We start from the raw sequence: 18,826 nt of genomic DNA on the forward strand, positions 1-18,826 counted from the left end.
CCCCCTACCCCCCCCCCCCCCCAACCACCCCCCTCCCTGCGTTGCGACGCTCGCAGGGAATGGAGCCCGACAAGGAGGCATCGGGCAGAGGACAGTGCCCGCGGACACACCGGGGGGACATCGCAGGATCCTGGGGATAAGGCAAGTATACCGCACCAGGATCCTGCAATGCAATCCTGAGTGTGGCTCGGGGTTACCGCTAATGGTACTGAAATTTAACCCCGAGCCGCACTCGGGAAAACCGCCAGGGAGGTTAACATTTGTTTTGCTGTCTGTGCCCCTGGTCAGAAGATTTCACCTCACTTTCTGTCCTTGTGATAATTGGATTTTGGATATTTTGGGTTGTCGTGGAAACAGATTGGTGATAAAGCTTCAATGGCGACATCTATTATTATTATTATTATTATTATTATTATTTTTTTTTTTTTTTTTGTTTGTTTTTTTCTCCATGATAACTTACAGGAGTGAATCTCCCAAATTCAGTTTGCGCAGCACTTTACATCGAGGAAATAATCCAAGGTGTGGAAATGTATACATTGAGAGTAATTCAGCTAGGCTACTTGGGTGGCAGAAGCTGTTTACAGTTATTTACAGCCAGAGATGGCTGATAAGTGTGCTCCTTCTCCCTCTTCAGCTCAGGGAGAGCTTGTACTGCTCATTGACGCTGCTCCTAAGCGGTGGCAGGACCGGCCACGGGTTTGTTTTCTGCCCGTTTGTCACCTCTACACGCCGCTGCCATCTTTTTGGTGGTAGATTAGAACTCTGCCAGCCGGAAGTGAGGTGGCGGCACCCAGAAGCAGGTGCGCTGCGCGAAGGGAGGAGCGTAGCTGGTGCCTATATGCCGGTTTATGGAGTGGCACTAATGGAGTCCGGAACCGGCACTTCAAGCTACATACAGCACTGCACCACCGCAATAGGTTCGGTGGCGGCAGCAGCGAATGGGACAGGCACCAGCAAGGCCCAGGTAAGGGGTATATGGGTGGTCTGCCCCGCATACTGTAGTGCCTCTGTTTACTTTCCCCCTGGTGACTGGGGCCTGTCTGGGCACATGGAGTTGGTTCTGTGTATGCTTCCTGTGCACCTGTAGTGAGTCTGTTAGGTCATGTTGACTTGTGGGAATGTGTGTTTTTGTTTTTTGTTTTTTTTTTTTGGCAGAGCTCTGACCAGCTGGTTAAAAAGTATCCTTCATGTAAGGCAAAGTTACCTGAGGGATGGAAGAAGACCTTCACTCCGTAGTTGGGGAGGAAGCTTCTTCTGCATGCGGCGATTTAATCGTATCAGTTAAGAGCTGGATGCTACCATATAATCTTCGCTCTTCTCTTGCAAATCCTTCCCTGAGTCAGCCATCTACCTCAGCATCCTCCTGGGTCTACAACTGATCTCGGCGGTGGAAGCCGAGGTGGGTCCTCCTACTTTTTAATTCCACCCAGTCAGGTACGGAGGTGATGAAGGAACTGGAGCTCAGGCTGGTGTCTAGGCCGCAGAGGGGGTAGAGGATGCCAGCCAGGTTGGTACCTTGGTGCCTTGTAGGGCTGGTGGAGGTCCTGGACTTCATAGGGAATGCTGAAGCTCCTGTGTATGGAGCAGACATCCCAGGGTGGAGTAAGATGGCGGCGGTTCCGGGCGCTGTAACTTCCGACTTCCGGGCTATGCCAAAATGGCAGATTCGGACACTAGAGGCCAAAATCCTCAGACAGCGGCTCTCCAACAAAATGGCGCCGATCATCGGTGTATAGGAGATAGACACTCAGCGCTTCAGGGAAAAGCAGGAGGCCTCACGATACTCCTTTTTTTTGGGGTCGGAAAACCTTGCAAAGCAGCAGATATGGATGGAGAGGAGGTAACAGCTGCAACCTTAGCCTAGGAAGAGGCCAGTGGTGGTGAGTCCTCTTCCGTTTTGAATGTGGTGAAGTAAGAGGGGTCTTACCTACACCATGGGGGGGGAGACACACACAGAGTCTTAGGAAACTGGTTAAAGTTTGGACTTTGTCTTTTTTGTCTCCCTAGATCCTGGCGGCTCTGCTCAGGGGGCTCACAAGATGAAGGGCAAAAATCCCCCTCCTCCCAGGTCAAAAAGACGTGGGAACTGTAATGATAATCTCCCACAGGACCATGTGAAACCTTTTTGCTATAGGTGCATACAGAAACTGTCTAGTAAGGAAACCTCACAGGTTATGAGGGACTTCCTTGCGGTACAGTCGGAGATGCTTTCTACCCTCCAGTCTATTAAGACAGCTATAGCGCTTAAAGAGGAGGATCGAGAAATCTGTCCTCTAGAGAAGGCACTTCCTCTCAGGAAGGTTTTTCAGACAGGGTTCAGAAAACCTTGCAAGGACCCCCTTCCTCTGTCACTTCGGGAGTTGAGGAGTTTGAGGACCCAGAGGAGTCAGAGGAGGACTCCATTAGAGGAAGGTGTAGACACAGACGCTGACAGCCAGGATAGTGACAGTCCTAGAGCTAGTAGCCACCTCTTTCCCGTGGAAGACATGGGGCAGTTACTTAGGGCGATCTATGCCTCTGAGGCTATCCCAGAACCTCCGGTTCAGGCGTCGGCCCGGGACAAGATGTACAGGGGTTTGGGAAAGCCTCAGTCCAGGGTGTTCCCAGTTCATCAGGCCCTAAAGGAGGTGATTTTGAGAGAGTGGAAAGACCCGGAAAGAAAGGTTCTTAGACTCAAACTTGGAAGAGAAGGTTTCCTTTTGGGGAGGAAGAAGAGCAGAAATTCTTTAAAACCCCTAAGTTAGACGCAGCTCTGTCGCAGGTTTTTAAAAAATCTGACTTGTCTTTTGAGGATTCCTGGGAACCTAAAAGACCAAATGGACAGAAGGGCGAAGGCGCTTTTGCACAGAGAATGGGATTCCAATGCGGCTGCCATGGCTCCTGCTTTGGCGTCAGCATGCGTGGCAAGAAATGTGGACGCATGGTTAGGCAGACTTTCCAACCATGTTTCTAAAGGCAGTGATTCCAAAGAAATCAGACTCGTTAGAAATAATAGGTAAGGCTGTGAAGGTTCACAACTCTTTGGACCTGGCCTGGATCAGGTGCTGTCAAGGTCAGCAGAAAAGGGAAAAAAGTTCCCAGTTAAAGCTAAAGGAGAAAGGGGCAGGAAGTTTTTTTTCGTCCCTCCTCTAACCAGGGTCAATTCAAAGGAAAAAAGGATGCGAATAGAAGGTGGGGAAAGGGAAAGAGCGCACAAAAAGGTAGTCTGCTCTTTTCTGGACCTAAAGACGCCACCAAGCAGTCTAAGTGACGCCAGCATCAGGGTAGGGGGGAGATTGTCCAACTTTGTCCCTCAGTGGAAGAGGATCTCCGAAAGCCCCTATATCTTGCAGTAACAGAGGGATGTCGTCTGGAACTTCTCTCCCCACCCAGTCAAACCTTTGTGGCAGCTTCCTCTCAGACAGAACTTACTACTTCAAGACCCAGTATACCACCTGGCTATAGCCAGACTAAGCCTCACTGCCTGGTATCTGAGGAGCAGCTGTTAAGTGTACAAAGGATTGTCAGAACCTCCTAGTATCCACTTTACTCGCCAGTAGAAGTAGAGTAACTAGAGATATATTTACGCTAAAGTTTGAGTCTACAACTCTTGGTGTCCATCAAACCGAACCGTAGAGGACATTGGGGGTTGTTTACGAAAGGCAAATCCACTTTACATTACAAGTACACTTGTAAGTGCACTCGCTGTAGATCTGAGGGGGAGCTCTGCTGTTTTTATCCAATCGTGTGCAAGTTAAAATGCTATTTTTTATTTTCCTTGCATGTCCCCCTTAGATCTACAGTGACTGAACTTCCAAGTGCACTTACAGTGCAAAGTGGATTTGCCTTTCATAAATAACCCCCATTGTCAGTTTTGGAATTTTTACGAAACGCCGCAGACAAATGTCTTGCAATTAGCACTCTTAAAGTGTAAGTGGCTGCCCTGGGAGTATACCTAGAAAGGCCAATCTCTTCAGTTCATTTGGTTACACAATTATTTTAAGGCACTTACTAGGTCCAGACCAGCTCCTTCTAAACAGTTTCTTAAATGGGACCTGTCAGTAGTTTTGCAGGCCTTCACAAAAGAACCTTTTGAACCGCTACAATTTTGTTAAGGAATTTAACTCTCAAAACGTTATTCTTGCGGTTACGTCCGCAAGAAGAATTAGTGAACTACACACTCTATCAGTAAAGGAACCTTTTTCTTTAATCGTACATCACGAGACACGGAGCCATAGTAATTACTATGTGGGTTATAGTCCACCTTCAGGTGCTGGACACTGGCACATCCTAAACCTGGAAGTTGCCTCCCTATATAAACCCCTCCCACTACTGGGAGTATCTCCGTTTTTTTTCGCCAGTGTCTAAGGTGTTGGTCACGAGTGAAGATGTGCTGTGCTGAGCTCCTCTGGAGCAATCCTTGCTAGGGCTAGCCATGCAGCCGGATCCATTCAAAGTGTCTTTTAGGTCGAATTGAATGGTACCCAGGCCTCGTATTCGAAGAAACAAGGTTTTGCCTGTAACACTTCTCTTTTTAGAGAGCTGGAGCCCGGGCTTCAGTATTTTTGGTATTAAGGCCATAAAGTTTTACTGGCGGGGTGCTTTTTTACAGGTCCAGGATTGTGGGTTCCCCGAGGCTCCCGGTTCCTGAAGGGTGAAGATTGGAAGGTGAATCATATCCTATCTTGGGCAGAAAACAATGTACTTTGCCTATCGGCAGTCTTCATTCTAGGAATAGAAAATTGGCAGGCGGACTACTTGAGTCGCTAGCAGTTGTTCCCGATATCTTCCTGTCAATATGTCAAAAATGGGGGATCCCAGATATAGATCTGTTTGCGTCCAGGTTCAACAAAGAGATTGACAACTTTGTGTCACAAACAAAGGATCCGCTAGCATGTGGAACAGATGCCTTGCTACTCCCGTTGAATCAGTTCTCACTGATTTATGCATTCCCTCCTATTCTGCCTGCGTCCACAACTTCTTCGCAGGATCGAGCAGGAAGGGAAGTCGTTGATTCTTGTGGCCCCCAGCGGGGCCCAGGAAAACTTGGTATGCAGAGATCGTAAAGATGGCAGTACCCATGCAGCCTACCATCACGGCCAGACCTTCTCTCGCAAGGTCCGGTGTTCCATCCTACTTTACAAACGCTAAATTTAACGGTCTGGCTATTGAGACCCACACTCTGAAGAAGCGTGGGCTGTTAAGTTTTGTAGTTTCTACCTTGGTTAATGCAAGGGAGCTGGCCTCTGTAATTATATATTATGGAGTCTGGGAAACCTGTCTCCTGGTGTGAAACCAGGAGTTGCACCCCAGGAAATAGGTCAAAGATGGAATCTTTGACTTTCTGCAGATGGGGTGACAAATAAGGCTGGCCTTGAGTGCTTTCTAGGGACAGGTCTCGGCCTTATCGGTATAACGACCACTTGCTTAGCATTCTTTGGCTCATAACTTTATTCAGAGGGGGCAACATCGGCTTAATCTCCGGTTAGGTAAACCCTGAACCCTTGGGACTTGCATTTAGTTTTGACGGCATTACAAAATAGCCTTTTTTGGGCCGATACAACATATTCCCTTGGTCCTTTTCTTGACAAGGAAACTATTTTTTCTGGTAACCATATCTGCTGCAAGAAGGGTATTGGAATTGGCTGCTCCTTGTAAAGAGCCATATTTTTATCCTTCACAAGGATAAGGTAGTATTGCGTCCTCATCCTAACTTTTTACCAAAGGTAATATCAGGTTTTTATATAAACCAGGATATTGTTCTACCTTCATTTTTCCAAAACCCTGTTCTATGGAAGAAAAAAATCACTACATTCTCTTGATGTGGTGAGAGCAGTCAAAGTCTACTTAAAAGCGACTGCTCAGATTGGGAAAATTGATGTTTTATTCGTGTTGCCTGAAGGTCCTAAAAGAGGACAGGCAGCATCGAAATCTACTATTTCTAGATTGGACAAGTAATCGTTCAAGCTTATGGTTTAAAGAGGTGGTTCTACCCTCTCAAATCAAAACGCACTCCTCTAGGGCTGTTAGTGCTTCGTGGGCAGTGCATCACCAAGCCTCCATGGCTCAGTTCTGCAAGGCCAAAACTTGGTCTTCAATCCATACATTTACCAGATTCTATCTGGTGGATGTAAAAAGAGATGAGGATGTCGCCTTTGGGCCCAGTGTACTGCAGGCAGCAGTATAAATCCTCTGATCTCATGGTGCCCTACTTGGTTGTGTCTCCCTCCCCTCAGTTGGCATTGCTCTGGGACATCCCACATGGTAATTACTATGGCTCTGTGTCCTGTGATGTATGATTAAAGAAAACAGGATTTTTATAACTGCTTGCCTGTAAAATCCTTCTGAATCTCCAATCTTTTGAAGTACATCACGGGACACAGAGGTCCCGCCCCTCTTTCTAGTATAAGCATGTATTGCTTTGCTACAAAACTGAGATGCTCCCAGTAGTGGGAGGGGTTATATAGGGAGGTAACTTCCTGTTTAGGGTGTGCCAGTGTCCAGCACCTGAAGTTGGACTATAACCCACATAGTAATTACTATGGCTCTGTGTCCCCTGATGTACTTCAAAAGAAAAGGATTTTACAGGTAAGCTGTTATAAAAATTCTATTTTTGTTTAATTTACCCAGACAGGATTACACTAAAAACAGATCCGGGGTTTTTGCCAAAAGTAGTTTCAGTTCATAACCGGTCGCAGGAAATCATCCTGCCAACTTTTTTGTTCAAACCCTTTTGGGGGGGAGCATCTATTCTATTAACTTGGATGTGAGAAGAATTCTGTTGCATTACCTGGCAGTAAGGACTTTAGTCTTTGGACTCTTCATTTGTTCTTTTTCGGTCAACAGAAAGGGCCGCCAAGCATCAAAGGGTTTAATTGCTAGATGTCTAAAATCGGCTATTTCAGAAGCTTACTCCCAGGTGGGTTTGTCTCCCTCGCGGGGAATACGAGCACACTCCTACTAGAGCTCTGGCCACTTTGTGGGCAGAAAAAGCTGGTGCCACCCCAGATCAAATGTGTAAGGTGGCTACGTGATCAAGTTGCCTAACGTTTGTCATATTAGACTGGATCTTCTATCAGCATGTTATCGGGCATTTGGCAGAAAGGTCCTGCAGGCTGTTGTCCCTCCCCTAGTTGGTAAGTCTCGCTTATCCTCTCAGGTGCTGTCCTGAAAGACATTTAGGGAACATTCAAGTTAGACTTACCGGTAACTTGTTTTCCAAGAGTCTCAGGACAGCAATGACCCGCCCTTGTTTATGCTGTGACTAACCATATTCTGATTGTGTTCCAGCTTGGGCCGAAGGTACTCTGCTACAACTGATGAGCTGTGGGGAGAAGCCTCCTTTTTAAATTTTGGTGGAGTTGGTGTTTCCTAGTGGGTGGAGCCACTCTCTCGGGTGCTGTCCTGGAAAACAAGTTACCGGTAAGTCTAACTTGAATTTTTATTTTTTTCCTACCTTTTTAAGAAGTACAAAGGTGTACTTCCGTCCCAGCCAAGCCGCGGTGAAGTATACATTAAATTCTTTTAATTTTTTTTTTTTTTTTTTTTTCTGCCCCAAATTTGGAATGATTTGAAAAAAATGTGTAGATTATTAATACTAATTTTTTTTTTTTTTTTTTTTTTTTTTTCTTCTTTGTGTCTTCACGTGGTAATGGTACTCACTACAAATCAAACATATTACGTGATGCCAGTTGAAGCCAGCAAACCTTTTGTTTTGCAGATCTATTTGAATTCCAAGTGATTTGAACGTCATTCAATTTTAGTACTGCAAAGCACAGCTGTTGGCTCCATGAATGTCATCCTTTCTTGTTAAGACACAAGTATGCTTGATTATGTTCGCAAATCCCATGACCAGGAGTCTTCATGTGCAGAATGTCTAATTCTTCTGAGTTTCATTGTCTCATCCGTGTCTCAAAATGCATTTTAACAGTAATGACTTGTTGAAATAGAAATTAAGTGTTTTGGCCTTCTAACCCAGACGATGCATACAGGATGTGGCATAATGCTTTTGCATTTGCCTAAAATTAGATTGCATCGTGTGGTTTTTATTTATTTTTCTTTTTATTGGAATTTTCCAGCTTCAATTTACATACCTCCTGGGTATGAGTTAAGTGACTTTTCACAGAGTGGGGAAATCATCTGCTAGAGATTTTATTGCATATGCTGCTATGTTGGCTACATTTTTTGCTAGCTTTTTGCTCCTAGCATGGTCTTTCCAAGACCTTCACTTTGGAGAGGAAAACGTTTGTAGAGACTTTCTTCAGTGCCAATATAGAACTGGCACTACCTTTTTACAATGGTATATATTGAGCATTCTAAACATTTAAAAGGTGGATCTACATTCTGAGTAGAGAGATGAGACTATATAAAAATGATGTTTTGCATGTATCTTCAGTTTGATCAGCAGACCCCTTTGTGTGTACAAAATAATGCATGATAGTCCAAAAATGTTTTTTTTTTTTGATGTGTAGCTAAGGCTTTGCTTAGACTTGCGGTTGGGGGGGGGGGGGTGGCAAAAAATGCACGGTTGAGCTGTGTTTATGCAACCCGACATCCATGGGGGCCCCCCCCCCCAAAGCTGCAATAGACAGCAGAGAGGAGATGTTTACATGCCACAAAGCTTCACATCTCAACTGCGGCCAAGTTGACCTGACATATTGCCCACTACACTTGCAAGTGGATGGGGAGGCGCCGCAAACTCGTGTTTGTCGGGAGAAAATAGGGTTAAAACAGGCGGTGAGGAGGCATCACATTGCTTCCTCACCGCCTGTTAGTAGCCTCTGGAGTGCGATCCGAAAGCAGATTGGGCTTCAGAGGCCAGGAAGATTTTTATTCGCAGGTCTAAATCTACCCTAAGACATCTTTATATCTCCTGAGGAAGTACAGTGTCTACAAAATGTATAGAGCACTGAATATCCCATTTGTAAGATTTTATGATTTTAAAAAAAGAGCTACAGTGCATCCGGAAAGTATTCAGTGCTTCACATTTTCCACATTTTGTTATGTTGCAGCCTTATTCCAAAATGGATTAAATTCATTCTTTTCCTCAAAATTGTACAAACGATACCCCATAATAACATGAAAGAAGTTTGTTTTGAAATCTTTGCAAATTTTATTAAAAATAAACAAAACAAATACATGTACATAAGTGTTCACAGCCTTTGCCAGTACATTCAAGATTGAGCTCAGGTGCGTGCTGTTTCCACTGATCATCCTTGAGATGTTTGTACAACTTGATTGGAGTCCACCTGTGGTAAATTCAGTTGATTGGACATGATTTGGAAAGGCACACACCTGTCTATATAAGGTTCCACAGTAAGTCGTTCATGTCGGAGCACAAACCAAGCCAGGAATTGTCTGTAGACCTCAGAAGATTGTATCTCGACACAGATCTGGGGAAGGGTACAGGAAAAAATGTCTGCAGCATTGAAGGTCCCAATGAGCACAGTGGCCTCCATCATCCGTAAATGGAAGTTTGGAACCACTAAGACTCTTCCTAGAGCGGGCTGCCCAACCAAACAGAGATCAGGGGAGAAGGGCCTTAGTCAGGGAGGTAACCAAGAACCCGATGGTTACTGTGACCGAGCACCAGCGTTTCTCTGTGGAGAGCGAGAAGAACCTTCCAGAAAAACAACCATCTCTGCAGCACTCCACCAATCAGGCCTGTATGGTAGAGTGGCCAGACAGAAACCACTCCTCCAGTAAAAGGCAGATGACAGCCTGCCTGGAGTTTGCCAAAAGGTACCTGAAGGACTCTCAGACCATGAGAAACAAAATTCTCTGGTCTGATGAAACAAAGATTGAACTCTTTGGTCTGAATGGCAAGTGTTATGTCTGGAGGAAACCAGGCAGCGCTCATCACCTGGCCAATACCATCCCTACAGTGAAATATACTGGTGGCAGCATCATGCTGTGGGGATGTTTTTTAGCGGCAGGAACTGGGAGACTAGTCAGGATTGAGGGAAAGATGAATACAGCAATGTAGAGACCTCCTTGATAAAAACCTCCAGAGCACTCTGGACCTCAGACTGGGGTGAAAGGTTCATCTTCCAACAGGACAACAACCCTAAGCACACAGCCAAGATAACAAATCAGTGGCTACGGGACAACTCTGAATGTCCTTGAGTGGCCCAGCCAGAGCCCAGATTTGAACCTAATTGAACTTCTCTGAAGAGATCTGAAACTGGCTGTGTACCGAAACTCCCCATCCAGCCTGATGGAGCTTGAGAGGTCCTGCAAAGAAGAATGGGAGAAACTGTCCAAAAATAGGTGTGCCAAGCCTGTAGCATCATACTCGAAACACCTTTTGGCACCAATTACAGCCTCAAATCCTTTAAACGTGTTGAGAAAAGGCTGTGAATACTTGTGTACATGGGTTTTTTTTTTTTTTTTTGGTATCCCTGACCCTGAAAGAACTTGCTATCTCCTGTCCTTACGCAGTTATATATATATATATTATATTCACACACACTTAGGGCAGTTGGGTTCAAGTTATGCCTCCTTGGTTAAAAAAAGGCGTATCGTTTGGGGGGGGGGGGGGGGGGGACTCGTACAAATTCCATGCAGGTGGCAGGAATCAAACTCACGACTCATGCTTTGCAGTATTATTCAGCCACCATGCTGCCTATTTGGTTGCATAAATTTATCCTTCATTTTGTTATATGCAGATGTCAACTACAATTTGCCATTTCTTCTTGGTAAACGAGCAATTTGTATCATTTTTGCAGATGTATGCTGGAGCTATTCTAGAGGTCTGTGGATGAAAATTGGGGAGGTTTCCTCAAGTCCAGGGTAAGCTTAAAATCTTTATATACTTGCTCTACTTTGTTTCCAGCCAGGCTTCTTGCTACTTTTACTATTGGGTAGTAAATATTTGCCTGATAAGGTGCATTTGAATTTAGTATCCTCGGCAGCAAAAGCTAAGTTAATATTTTACAGAAAAGCCAATGTGCAGTATCTATAACTCATATTTTTGTCTGCCTGTTGCCTGGCAGCACAAAAAGGGATTATGAAGATGTGGAATTTATCAGGGACCAGGCTTTCCTAAATCTTTTGGTGAACGTGCTGCATTTTCCAGTCGCATAAGCCTGGTACATTTAACAATGTGTTAATGTGTTATCGGTGCTCCTCACCCTCCTGTTTCCCATTTTGTTACCAGACCCATCCATTGCAGGTTTAAAAGCTCTATTTGTTAATTTCCATATTGTAAATATTAGAGATGCGTAATCTACTATGAGAAATCCTTGGCACAGAGCGATCTCATGACTGCTACATCTGCCGGCTCCCATTTGAACTATTTTCTCTGCCTTTCAAATTAAGCAGAAGGGATGCCTCAGCTGTTCTTGTTCTTTAGTTGATCACGTTTAAGTTGTGCAGTCCAGTCATGTTCAAGGCCTTTTTTCATGCATTAAAAATAACTATTTAATGTAACTAAACGCTTAGCTTTAGGATACATCCAGACCACAAAAAAAGAGAGTTTGCTTTGTCTTCGCTTTTATTAGTGAATTGTGTAGAAAATGACATCATCTGTTCTTTAAGATTTGTAGACAGGAGGAAAATATTTCACAATGCCTTTTTTCTGGTATAAGCCTGCATACATTTGCAGATCACACTAGCCCTTTACCCCTGATGTAACTTATTTTCCAAAGCTATAGTTATAAATATATGTGCATTTTGTACATCTCTAGAATAATATGCACATTTCCCCATGTTTGATCCTTTAAATATGCTGCAAGTACAGAACATTAGTGTTGGTGTGCCAGAAATGTAGTGTGCTCCCATCTTCCCCTTTTTTTCACATGGCAGCAATGTGTATTTTGGGGTCAGCCCTGCCTACTTCAGTTCTGAGGAACACAGACTCATCTCCTCCTCTCAATCTCCATATCACCTCCTCCTTGACTTGAGACTCCCCTCCTCCTTCTTTTTTATTTTTTTTTTATTTTTATTTTTATTTTTGCACTTTTTGAACAGATATAATAAAAACCCTTTCAACGGTGAAGGCAGCAAATAGGAGACGTTCTTTTGTTAGGTGTTGTACTTTTAAGAGTCCTTTTTGTTTCATCGTCTTTAATTGTTTTGGTTGTACTTCCAGCTTTTGTCAGGAGTGATAAGCCCAAGCTTTTCAAGGGTCTGCAAATCAAGGTATGTCTTTATTTCTCTGAAACTGCTTGTTCTGAAACAGTTCCTGTTTTTACGCGAAAATGCACGTTTTACATTTCGTTTTTTGTTTTTAAGTGTTTTTTTTTTTTTTCTGAAATTTGTTTCACATATTGGTGAAACAGTTTATTAAATCCAATGTTTCATGGTAAAAAATTTTTAAATTTTGGTCTGCACAAATGCAATAAAATCTCCATATTTCCTCAATAATATAAAAGATAAGATTTGAGGGAGTCAAAAATATGGCAAGACCTAAAATTGAGCACAGATGCGAAATGACGATAAACTCTGATACCTGACATTTTCAACAGGCAAAGCTTTATCACTGCACTGCTAAAATCCCCTCACTTTGGCATGCCAAATATGTATTTAACCACTTGAGCTCCAGAAGATTTTACCCCCTTCATGACCAGGCCATTTTTTGGTATTTAGCACTGCACTACTTCAGCTGGTAATTGCGCAGTCATATTGTGCTGTACCCAAGCAAAATTTGATTTTTTTTTTTTTTTTTTCCCCACAAATAGAGCTTAGGTTTTCTGGTATTTTGATCGCCACTGGGTTTTTTATTTTTTGCAATCTAAATGAAAAAAAGGACTGGAAATTGTTTGTTTTTTTTTCTTCCCCCATTCTGCTATAAAACCGATCCAAAACTTAAACTGAATTTCATACAGTTTGGCCCAAATGTATTTTGGTGTACATGTCTTTGGTTAAAAAAAAAAAAAAAAAAACGCAACAATCCCAATAGGTGTATATTGATTGGTTTGCATCTACAAACTATGGTGTGTGTGTGTGTGTGTGTGTGTGTGTGTGTATATTAGAGCTGCACAATTACCAGTTAACCACTTCAGCTCCGGAAAATTTTACCCCCTTCCTGACCAGAGCCTTTTTTACAATTTGGCAATGCTTTAAATGACAATTGCACGGTCATGCAATGCTGTACCCAAACAAAATTTGTGTCCTTTTTTTTCCCACAAATAGAGCTTTTTTTTGGTGGTATTTGATCACCTATGGCTTTTTTTTTTTTTTTTTTTTCCCCGCTATGAACAAAAAAGTTTTTCAAAATTCTCGCTATCTTTTTATTTTGCTATAATAAATATCCCCAAATTTAAAAAAAAAAAAAAAAAAAACTAATTTAAACAAATTTTCTTAATCAGTTTAGGCCAATATGTATTCTACATATTTTTGGTATAAAAAAAAAATCTCAGTAAGCATTAATTGATTGGTTTGTGCAAAAGTTATAGCGTCTATAAACTATGGGAAAGATTTATGGCTTTTTTTTTTTTTTTTTTTTTTTTTTTCTAGTAATGGTGGTGGTGGTCTGCCTTTTTTTGCAGTATTGCGACAAACAGATCGGACACTTTTGACACATTTTTGGGACCATTGACAATTTGTACATGTGATCAGTGCTATAAAAATGCATTGATTACTGTATAAATGTCACTGGCAGGGAAGGGGTTAACACTAGGAGGCGAGCAAGGTGTTAAATGTGTGTTCTGTTGTATGGGGATAGGACTGATTAAGAGTAGACATATCGCTGTTCCTACTTACTAGGAACAAACTACATCTCTCCTCTGACAGCATAGGGATTAGGTCTCCAGACCTAAACCCTATTGCGCATCTGTGGGGCATCCTCAAACAGAAGGTGGAGGAGCGCAAGGTCTCTAACTCCACAAGCTCCATAATGTTGTCATGGAGGAGTGGAAGAGAACTCCAGTGGCCACCTGTGAAGCTCTGAATATCATGCCCAAGAGGGTTAAAGCAGTGCTGGAAAATGGTGGCACAAAATATTGACACTTTGGGCCTAATTTGGACATTTTCACTTAGGGGTGTAATCACCTTTGTTGCCAGCGGTTTAGACATTAATGGCTGTGTGAGTAATTTTGAGGGGACAGCAAATTTACACTGTTATACAAGCGGTACACTCACTACTTTACATAGTAGCAAAGTGTCATTTCTTCAGTGTTGTCACATGAAAAGATGTAATAAAATATTTACAAAAATGTGAGGGGTGTGCTTACTTTTGTGAGATACTGTGTGTGAGTGTGACATGAAAGGTAACGTCAACGGGGTAAGTGGGTGGGTTGAGTGTGGGTATTTTATGGAGTATGGACTCCTACGTGCAAACAAGCAAAGTTATTCCTGCGCTACCATGTGGAAGGAGAAGAGGATAAAGAAATAAGTATAAAACTGGGAAAAGCTGCCTACATCGGATAGGGTACACCCTGCCCCTATTAGTTAATAGCAAATAAATAAAAATATGGTGCTGCGCTAATCCATTCGGGAAATGATACATAAAAATGTGAAAATGTAGAAACAAAAGTGACAGTGCTAGTATCTATTAGTCAAGATATCCTGAGTGACTATAAAGTGACTGTTATGCTAACGTACTTATATACAGCACAAAACACGTGATAAATCCACATGTGACCAATACCATGTGCAGAGTAGTGAAAATAAATACAATAGCAATAAACAACCCCAATTTTAAAATCTAGTAAAATGCATTAATCCGACGAGCGGCGAGCTCGTATCTCCAATGAACATAGAGTGCCTGTCCCGTCCCTACGCATGACGTCACGACCCACGTGACTTCATCAGGGGATACGAGCTCGCCGCTCGTCGGATTAATGCATTGTGTATCTGTTTTTATGTGAGTACCTTTATATATTAATAAACCCAGCTTGTTGCCAAACCGTATTACACTATTGTGGGACCTTCCTTTGCTCTTTCCCATTGGTGACCCCCGGTATATCTTTGGAGGGACAGAGTCCCCATATGAGGCTAGCGAGGATAGGACCAAAGGTTGTCGCCCCCCATTACTGGTATTACGCTGGCACCCCGCCATCTGGAAGATTTTTCATCCCTGCACCATGAATAAGGGCCGCCATGTCTAAAATTGGTCGATGCTGTTACCCCATTACCTGCAGGTAAGGGGCCACTGCTTACTTGCGTGTGGTGTGTTGCACGAAGAGGAAACATCACTATTTGTTCTAGTCACCTCACTCCTTTAAAGAGGACCACTATATGTGCACTTTTATCTTTGGACATTTTTTAATCAGTTGTCATTTATATTTTGCCCGTATGCACCAGTCACTTCAATTTTTTGTTTGTTTGCTGTGTGCTTGGTTTGCACATTATTTATATGAATTTTACTATATTTTAAAATTGGGGTTGTTTATTGCTATTGTATTTATTTTCAGTACTCTGCACATGGTATTGGTCACATGTGGATTTATCAAGTGTTTTGTGCTGTATATAAGTACGTTAGCATAACACAGTCACTTTATAGTCATTCAGGATATCTTGACTAATAGATACCAGCACTGTCACTTTTTTGTTTCTACATTTTCACATTTTTATGTATCATTTTCCGAATGGATTAGCGCAGCACCATATTTTTATTTATTTGCCATGGACTCCTACGAATGTAATTACTAATGGTGGTGATCAGCAGCGACTTTATAATGGGACTGTTATAGTGTGGTGGGCAAACTGACTAGGTGACACTAATACAATGATCAGTGCTAATATGCCCTGTCACTGGCTGGGAAGGGGTTAACATCTAGTGGATAAATGTGAGCCTTACTGTTTCAGGGAGCTATAAAAATAGCACGTTGCTGCTTTCAGTAGAGTCTTGTGTTTACATACACAGGGCTCTCTTCTGCCATTCGCTGAGCTGATCTGTGAGTTATGGCCATAAATCATTAGCCAGGACCTGCTGAACGGCTTGTGCTATGGCAGCACAGCCAGGGCAGTGGACCCTACCCGTAAATACAAACTCGCAGCTGCACCAGATCACGTACATGTACGTGTTTGTATTTACAAGTAGGGGGCGTGTAGAGGATTTCAAATGAACACAACAGCCAACAGTACACGGGGCACTCTTTTTGGTCACAAGTCATTTCCCTGGTGCAGTTTTTAAAGTATAGTGATGGCCATGTTCCACCACCCAGTAAAAGTCCACAAGGTAGATTTAACCCATACTACTCTGGCAAATTTTAAATATGGTGTTGAGCTTTAAGTATAAGCATTTTATTGAATTAGAAAGTGCTAATCTGCTTCTTGCAAGCTGATTAAATCTACATACACATGAGACTGCATATATTTGATTACTTTAAAATGTGGAAACCAGTCTGTTTTTAGCAGTTTAACCTCTGCTGATCTTGTTTTATAAATTGTTTTTTCTGCACACAGTATGTGCGTGGCTCTGATCCTGTACTGAAGTTGCTGGATGACAACGGGAACATCTCTGAAGAACTCAGCATCACCAAATGGAACACAGACAGTGTAGAAGAATTTCTAAGTGAAAAGTTGCACCGTTTATAATTTTTCAAACATATCGCACATATCTTCTGTTCACTGTAAGCTCCCTTTTACAGATTTACAGCAGCCTGCCATTTCTTCTCCTAAAAAGAAAAAAATAAATAAATCACTTCATCACTATTTATATTTGGGGAGGAAAAAACCTTTCAAGGTCATAACTGCATTTAGTTTTGATTGTGACCCTTGCTCTAAACAACCTATATCACATTAATGCCTTTTCTTATAGTTGCCAAACTTGGACAGACTGGAGTTAGCCATATTAGATCTGTTTTACTGTATATGGGGAGTTAATGCGTATTTTAGGGATATTTTTAGTATTTCTATAATAAACTGGCATGACTCGGAGCATTTATATATTGAATACTGGTCATGTACAATCACTTAAATTATGTCCTGATTACTTACTGTTTCTAATGAAGGGATGTCTTTAAGCACAGTTTATTCCATTGTTTGAGCACAGTCTAGCTAAAGAGTAACTACTTTTTAATTTAACTTTTTGACACCAGATCAAGCCAATCTGTAGTGTAAAAGCACATGGAAAGGCTTAGCTTCTACCTTCTCTCCAAGAGAACATTTTCAAAACTTCTGAGCTCTTTTGGTTAAGTTTGTTCTAAAGGTACATGAATTTAAAATTAATTTACATAATTCCACAAGCAATGAAATGTAAGCTTTTATTGGGACTTGGCCTTTTTAAATGTTTTATGGCCACTTCCTCTGGTTTTTGAATGGGTTGTCAGTAGACCCCACAGTGGTATTAGCTGGTATTTTTCTCCCAGTTACTAACTGTGCGTTTCTGATCTCTATATAGGAACATTCAGGATAAATGAAAAATGTAAATCATAATTTGCCAGGTCCCACCAAACGCCAAAGTTCCAGTGCAGTTGTGGTACTTTTCTGCACTTTCTCTTGAATTTGTTACCCAAAGACATTTAGAAATTTTAAGGTTAATGTAGTGTTGTAAAATGTACGAAATCCAAGCTTATTTCTTTTATAGGAGAAAATCCTTCAATTAAACTACTGTAATTGTGGAAACCACTTTAGTGGACCCAGGGCAAGCCATTTCCAAACTTTCCAAAGTCACAGAAATTGACAATGCTTTCTTACTGAGCTTTCTCGTGATAAAAACTGCAATGATCTTTGACCATTATGAGGGATAAGGTGGCATTCATTGAATGTCAGATGGTCATATTTAAATGTATTTGGCTTTATTTGCGGATCAGAGATTAGAAAATGCACACCAATGTTGGAATAACTGGCACACGTTTTTATAGATTGAATCTTCTTTGATGGATGCCACCATGTCCTTCAGTGCCCTTTTTTTGTTTATTTCAGACACATTTTGTATTTCTGCATATTTTCTAGCTTTTATTTTACAGCATCTTGCCAGTGCTAGATGCTGAATGGATGTGGTGTTTTGTGGTAATGAAAGGGCTCTATTCACTGTAATAGATATGACACATTAGGGTCGTGCACTTTAGTGAAGACTACACAGAAAACCTTCAGAAGGCTTGTGGATGTCTGATGTCCTGTGTAATGTGCCCTGATGTCTCTCCATCTACAGCTTTGAATATGAGCCGAATGATTTGATCTGTCAAAGAAAGAAGTTTAAATAAAAAAAATACAAACAAATGAAATGTCTTTTCCTTTCATGTCACTAATGTTCCCAATTTATTTATTTTTCCCAATTTATTTTTTAATGCTAAACCAACACACGTTCGATATGTGTGCTTTATGTTAAAAGGGTCAGTCTTCCCAAAATACTATAGTCAGATGTAAGTGAGCTGAATCGCCCAGTAGCTCAATGTCAATCTGTTCTTAGTATTTGGTTAATAAAGTAAAATAAACCGTGCTCACAATTTTAACGTGCATGTACTTAATGTGATTTTAATATTGACATCCGAATAACTTAATATGATAAACATTCCACCAATGTGATGTGAATAGTGCAAAAGACAGCAATAAACACAATGTTCAAAGAAAGTTGAATCAATTGGCGCAAACTAATAACCTAACCTATAAAGCCGCTATAGCACTCAAGGTCAAAATACTAATCCTAAATATAAACTTTCAAATAATAGTGCAGCGCTATTAAAAAAACACTAAATTCAAACAGTTTGATGGTGTCGTTATGATTTCTCCTCTATGGTGTCTTCACCTGGGATGAGGCTTGTTCTGTCTGCAGGTCAGCCTTTGCCTTGGATAACGAAGCTCTGGCTCACTAATGGTATGACTGAGAATCAGCTTCTATGCCCATATGGTGATTAACACAGCGAGGATGATTACTGCGCATGTCCGTCAATTAGGTGGTTGTTAATAGGGCTGCTGTGTGTGCCTCTGAATACCGCTGAGGAAGTCTCACCCACTGGGA

The 18,826-nt window shown here is 41.9% G+C and overlaps 1 protein-coding gene across 1 annotated transcript in view; it reads left to right on the forward strand.

Moving 5' to 3' along the window:
• SELENOF (selenoprotein F) overlaps positions 1–18,444 on the forward strand; it is a 65,626-nt gene extending 47,182 nt beyond the window's left edge. The window contains exons 3-5 of the mRNA XM_073593192.1: positions 10,707–10,770; positions 12,071–12,120; positions 16,330–18,444. Coding sequence (XP_073449293.1) covers positions 10,707–10,770; positions 12,071–12,120; positions 16,330–16,461 — 246 coding nt within the window. The 3' untranslated portion in view covers positions 16,462–18,444. The remainder of the gene's footprint in view (positions 1–10,706; positions 10,771–12,070; positions 12,121–16,329) is intronic.
• The last annotated feature ends 382 nt before the right edge of the window (positions 18,445–18,826 follow it).

The sequence above is a fragment of the Aquarana catesbeiana genome, linkage group LG07, assembly GCF_042186555.1.
Source record: "Aquarana catesbeiana isolate 2022-GZ linkage group LG07, ASM4218655v1, whole genome shotgun sequence".
Classification (NCBI taxonomy): Eukaryota; Metazoa; Chordata; class Amphibia; order Anura; family Ranidae; genus Aquarana; species Aquarana catesbeiana.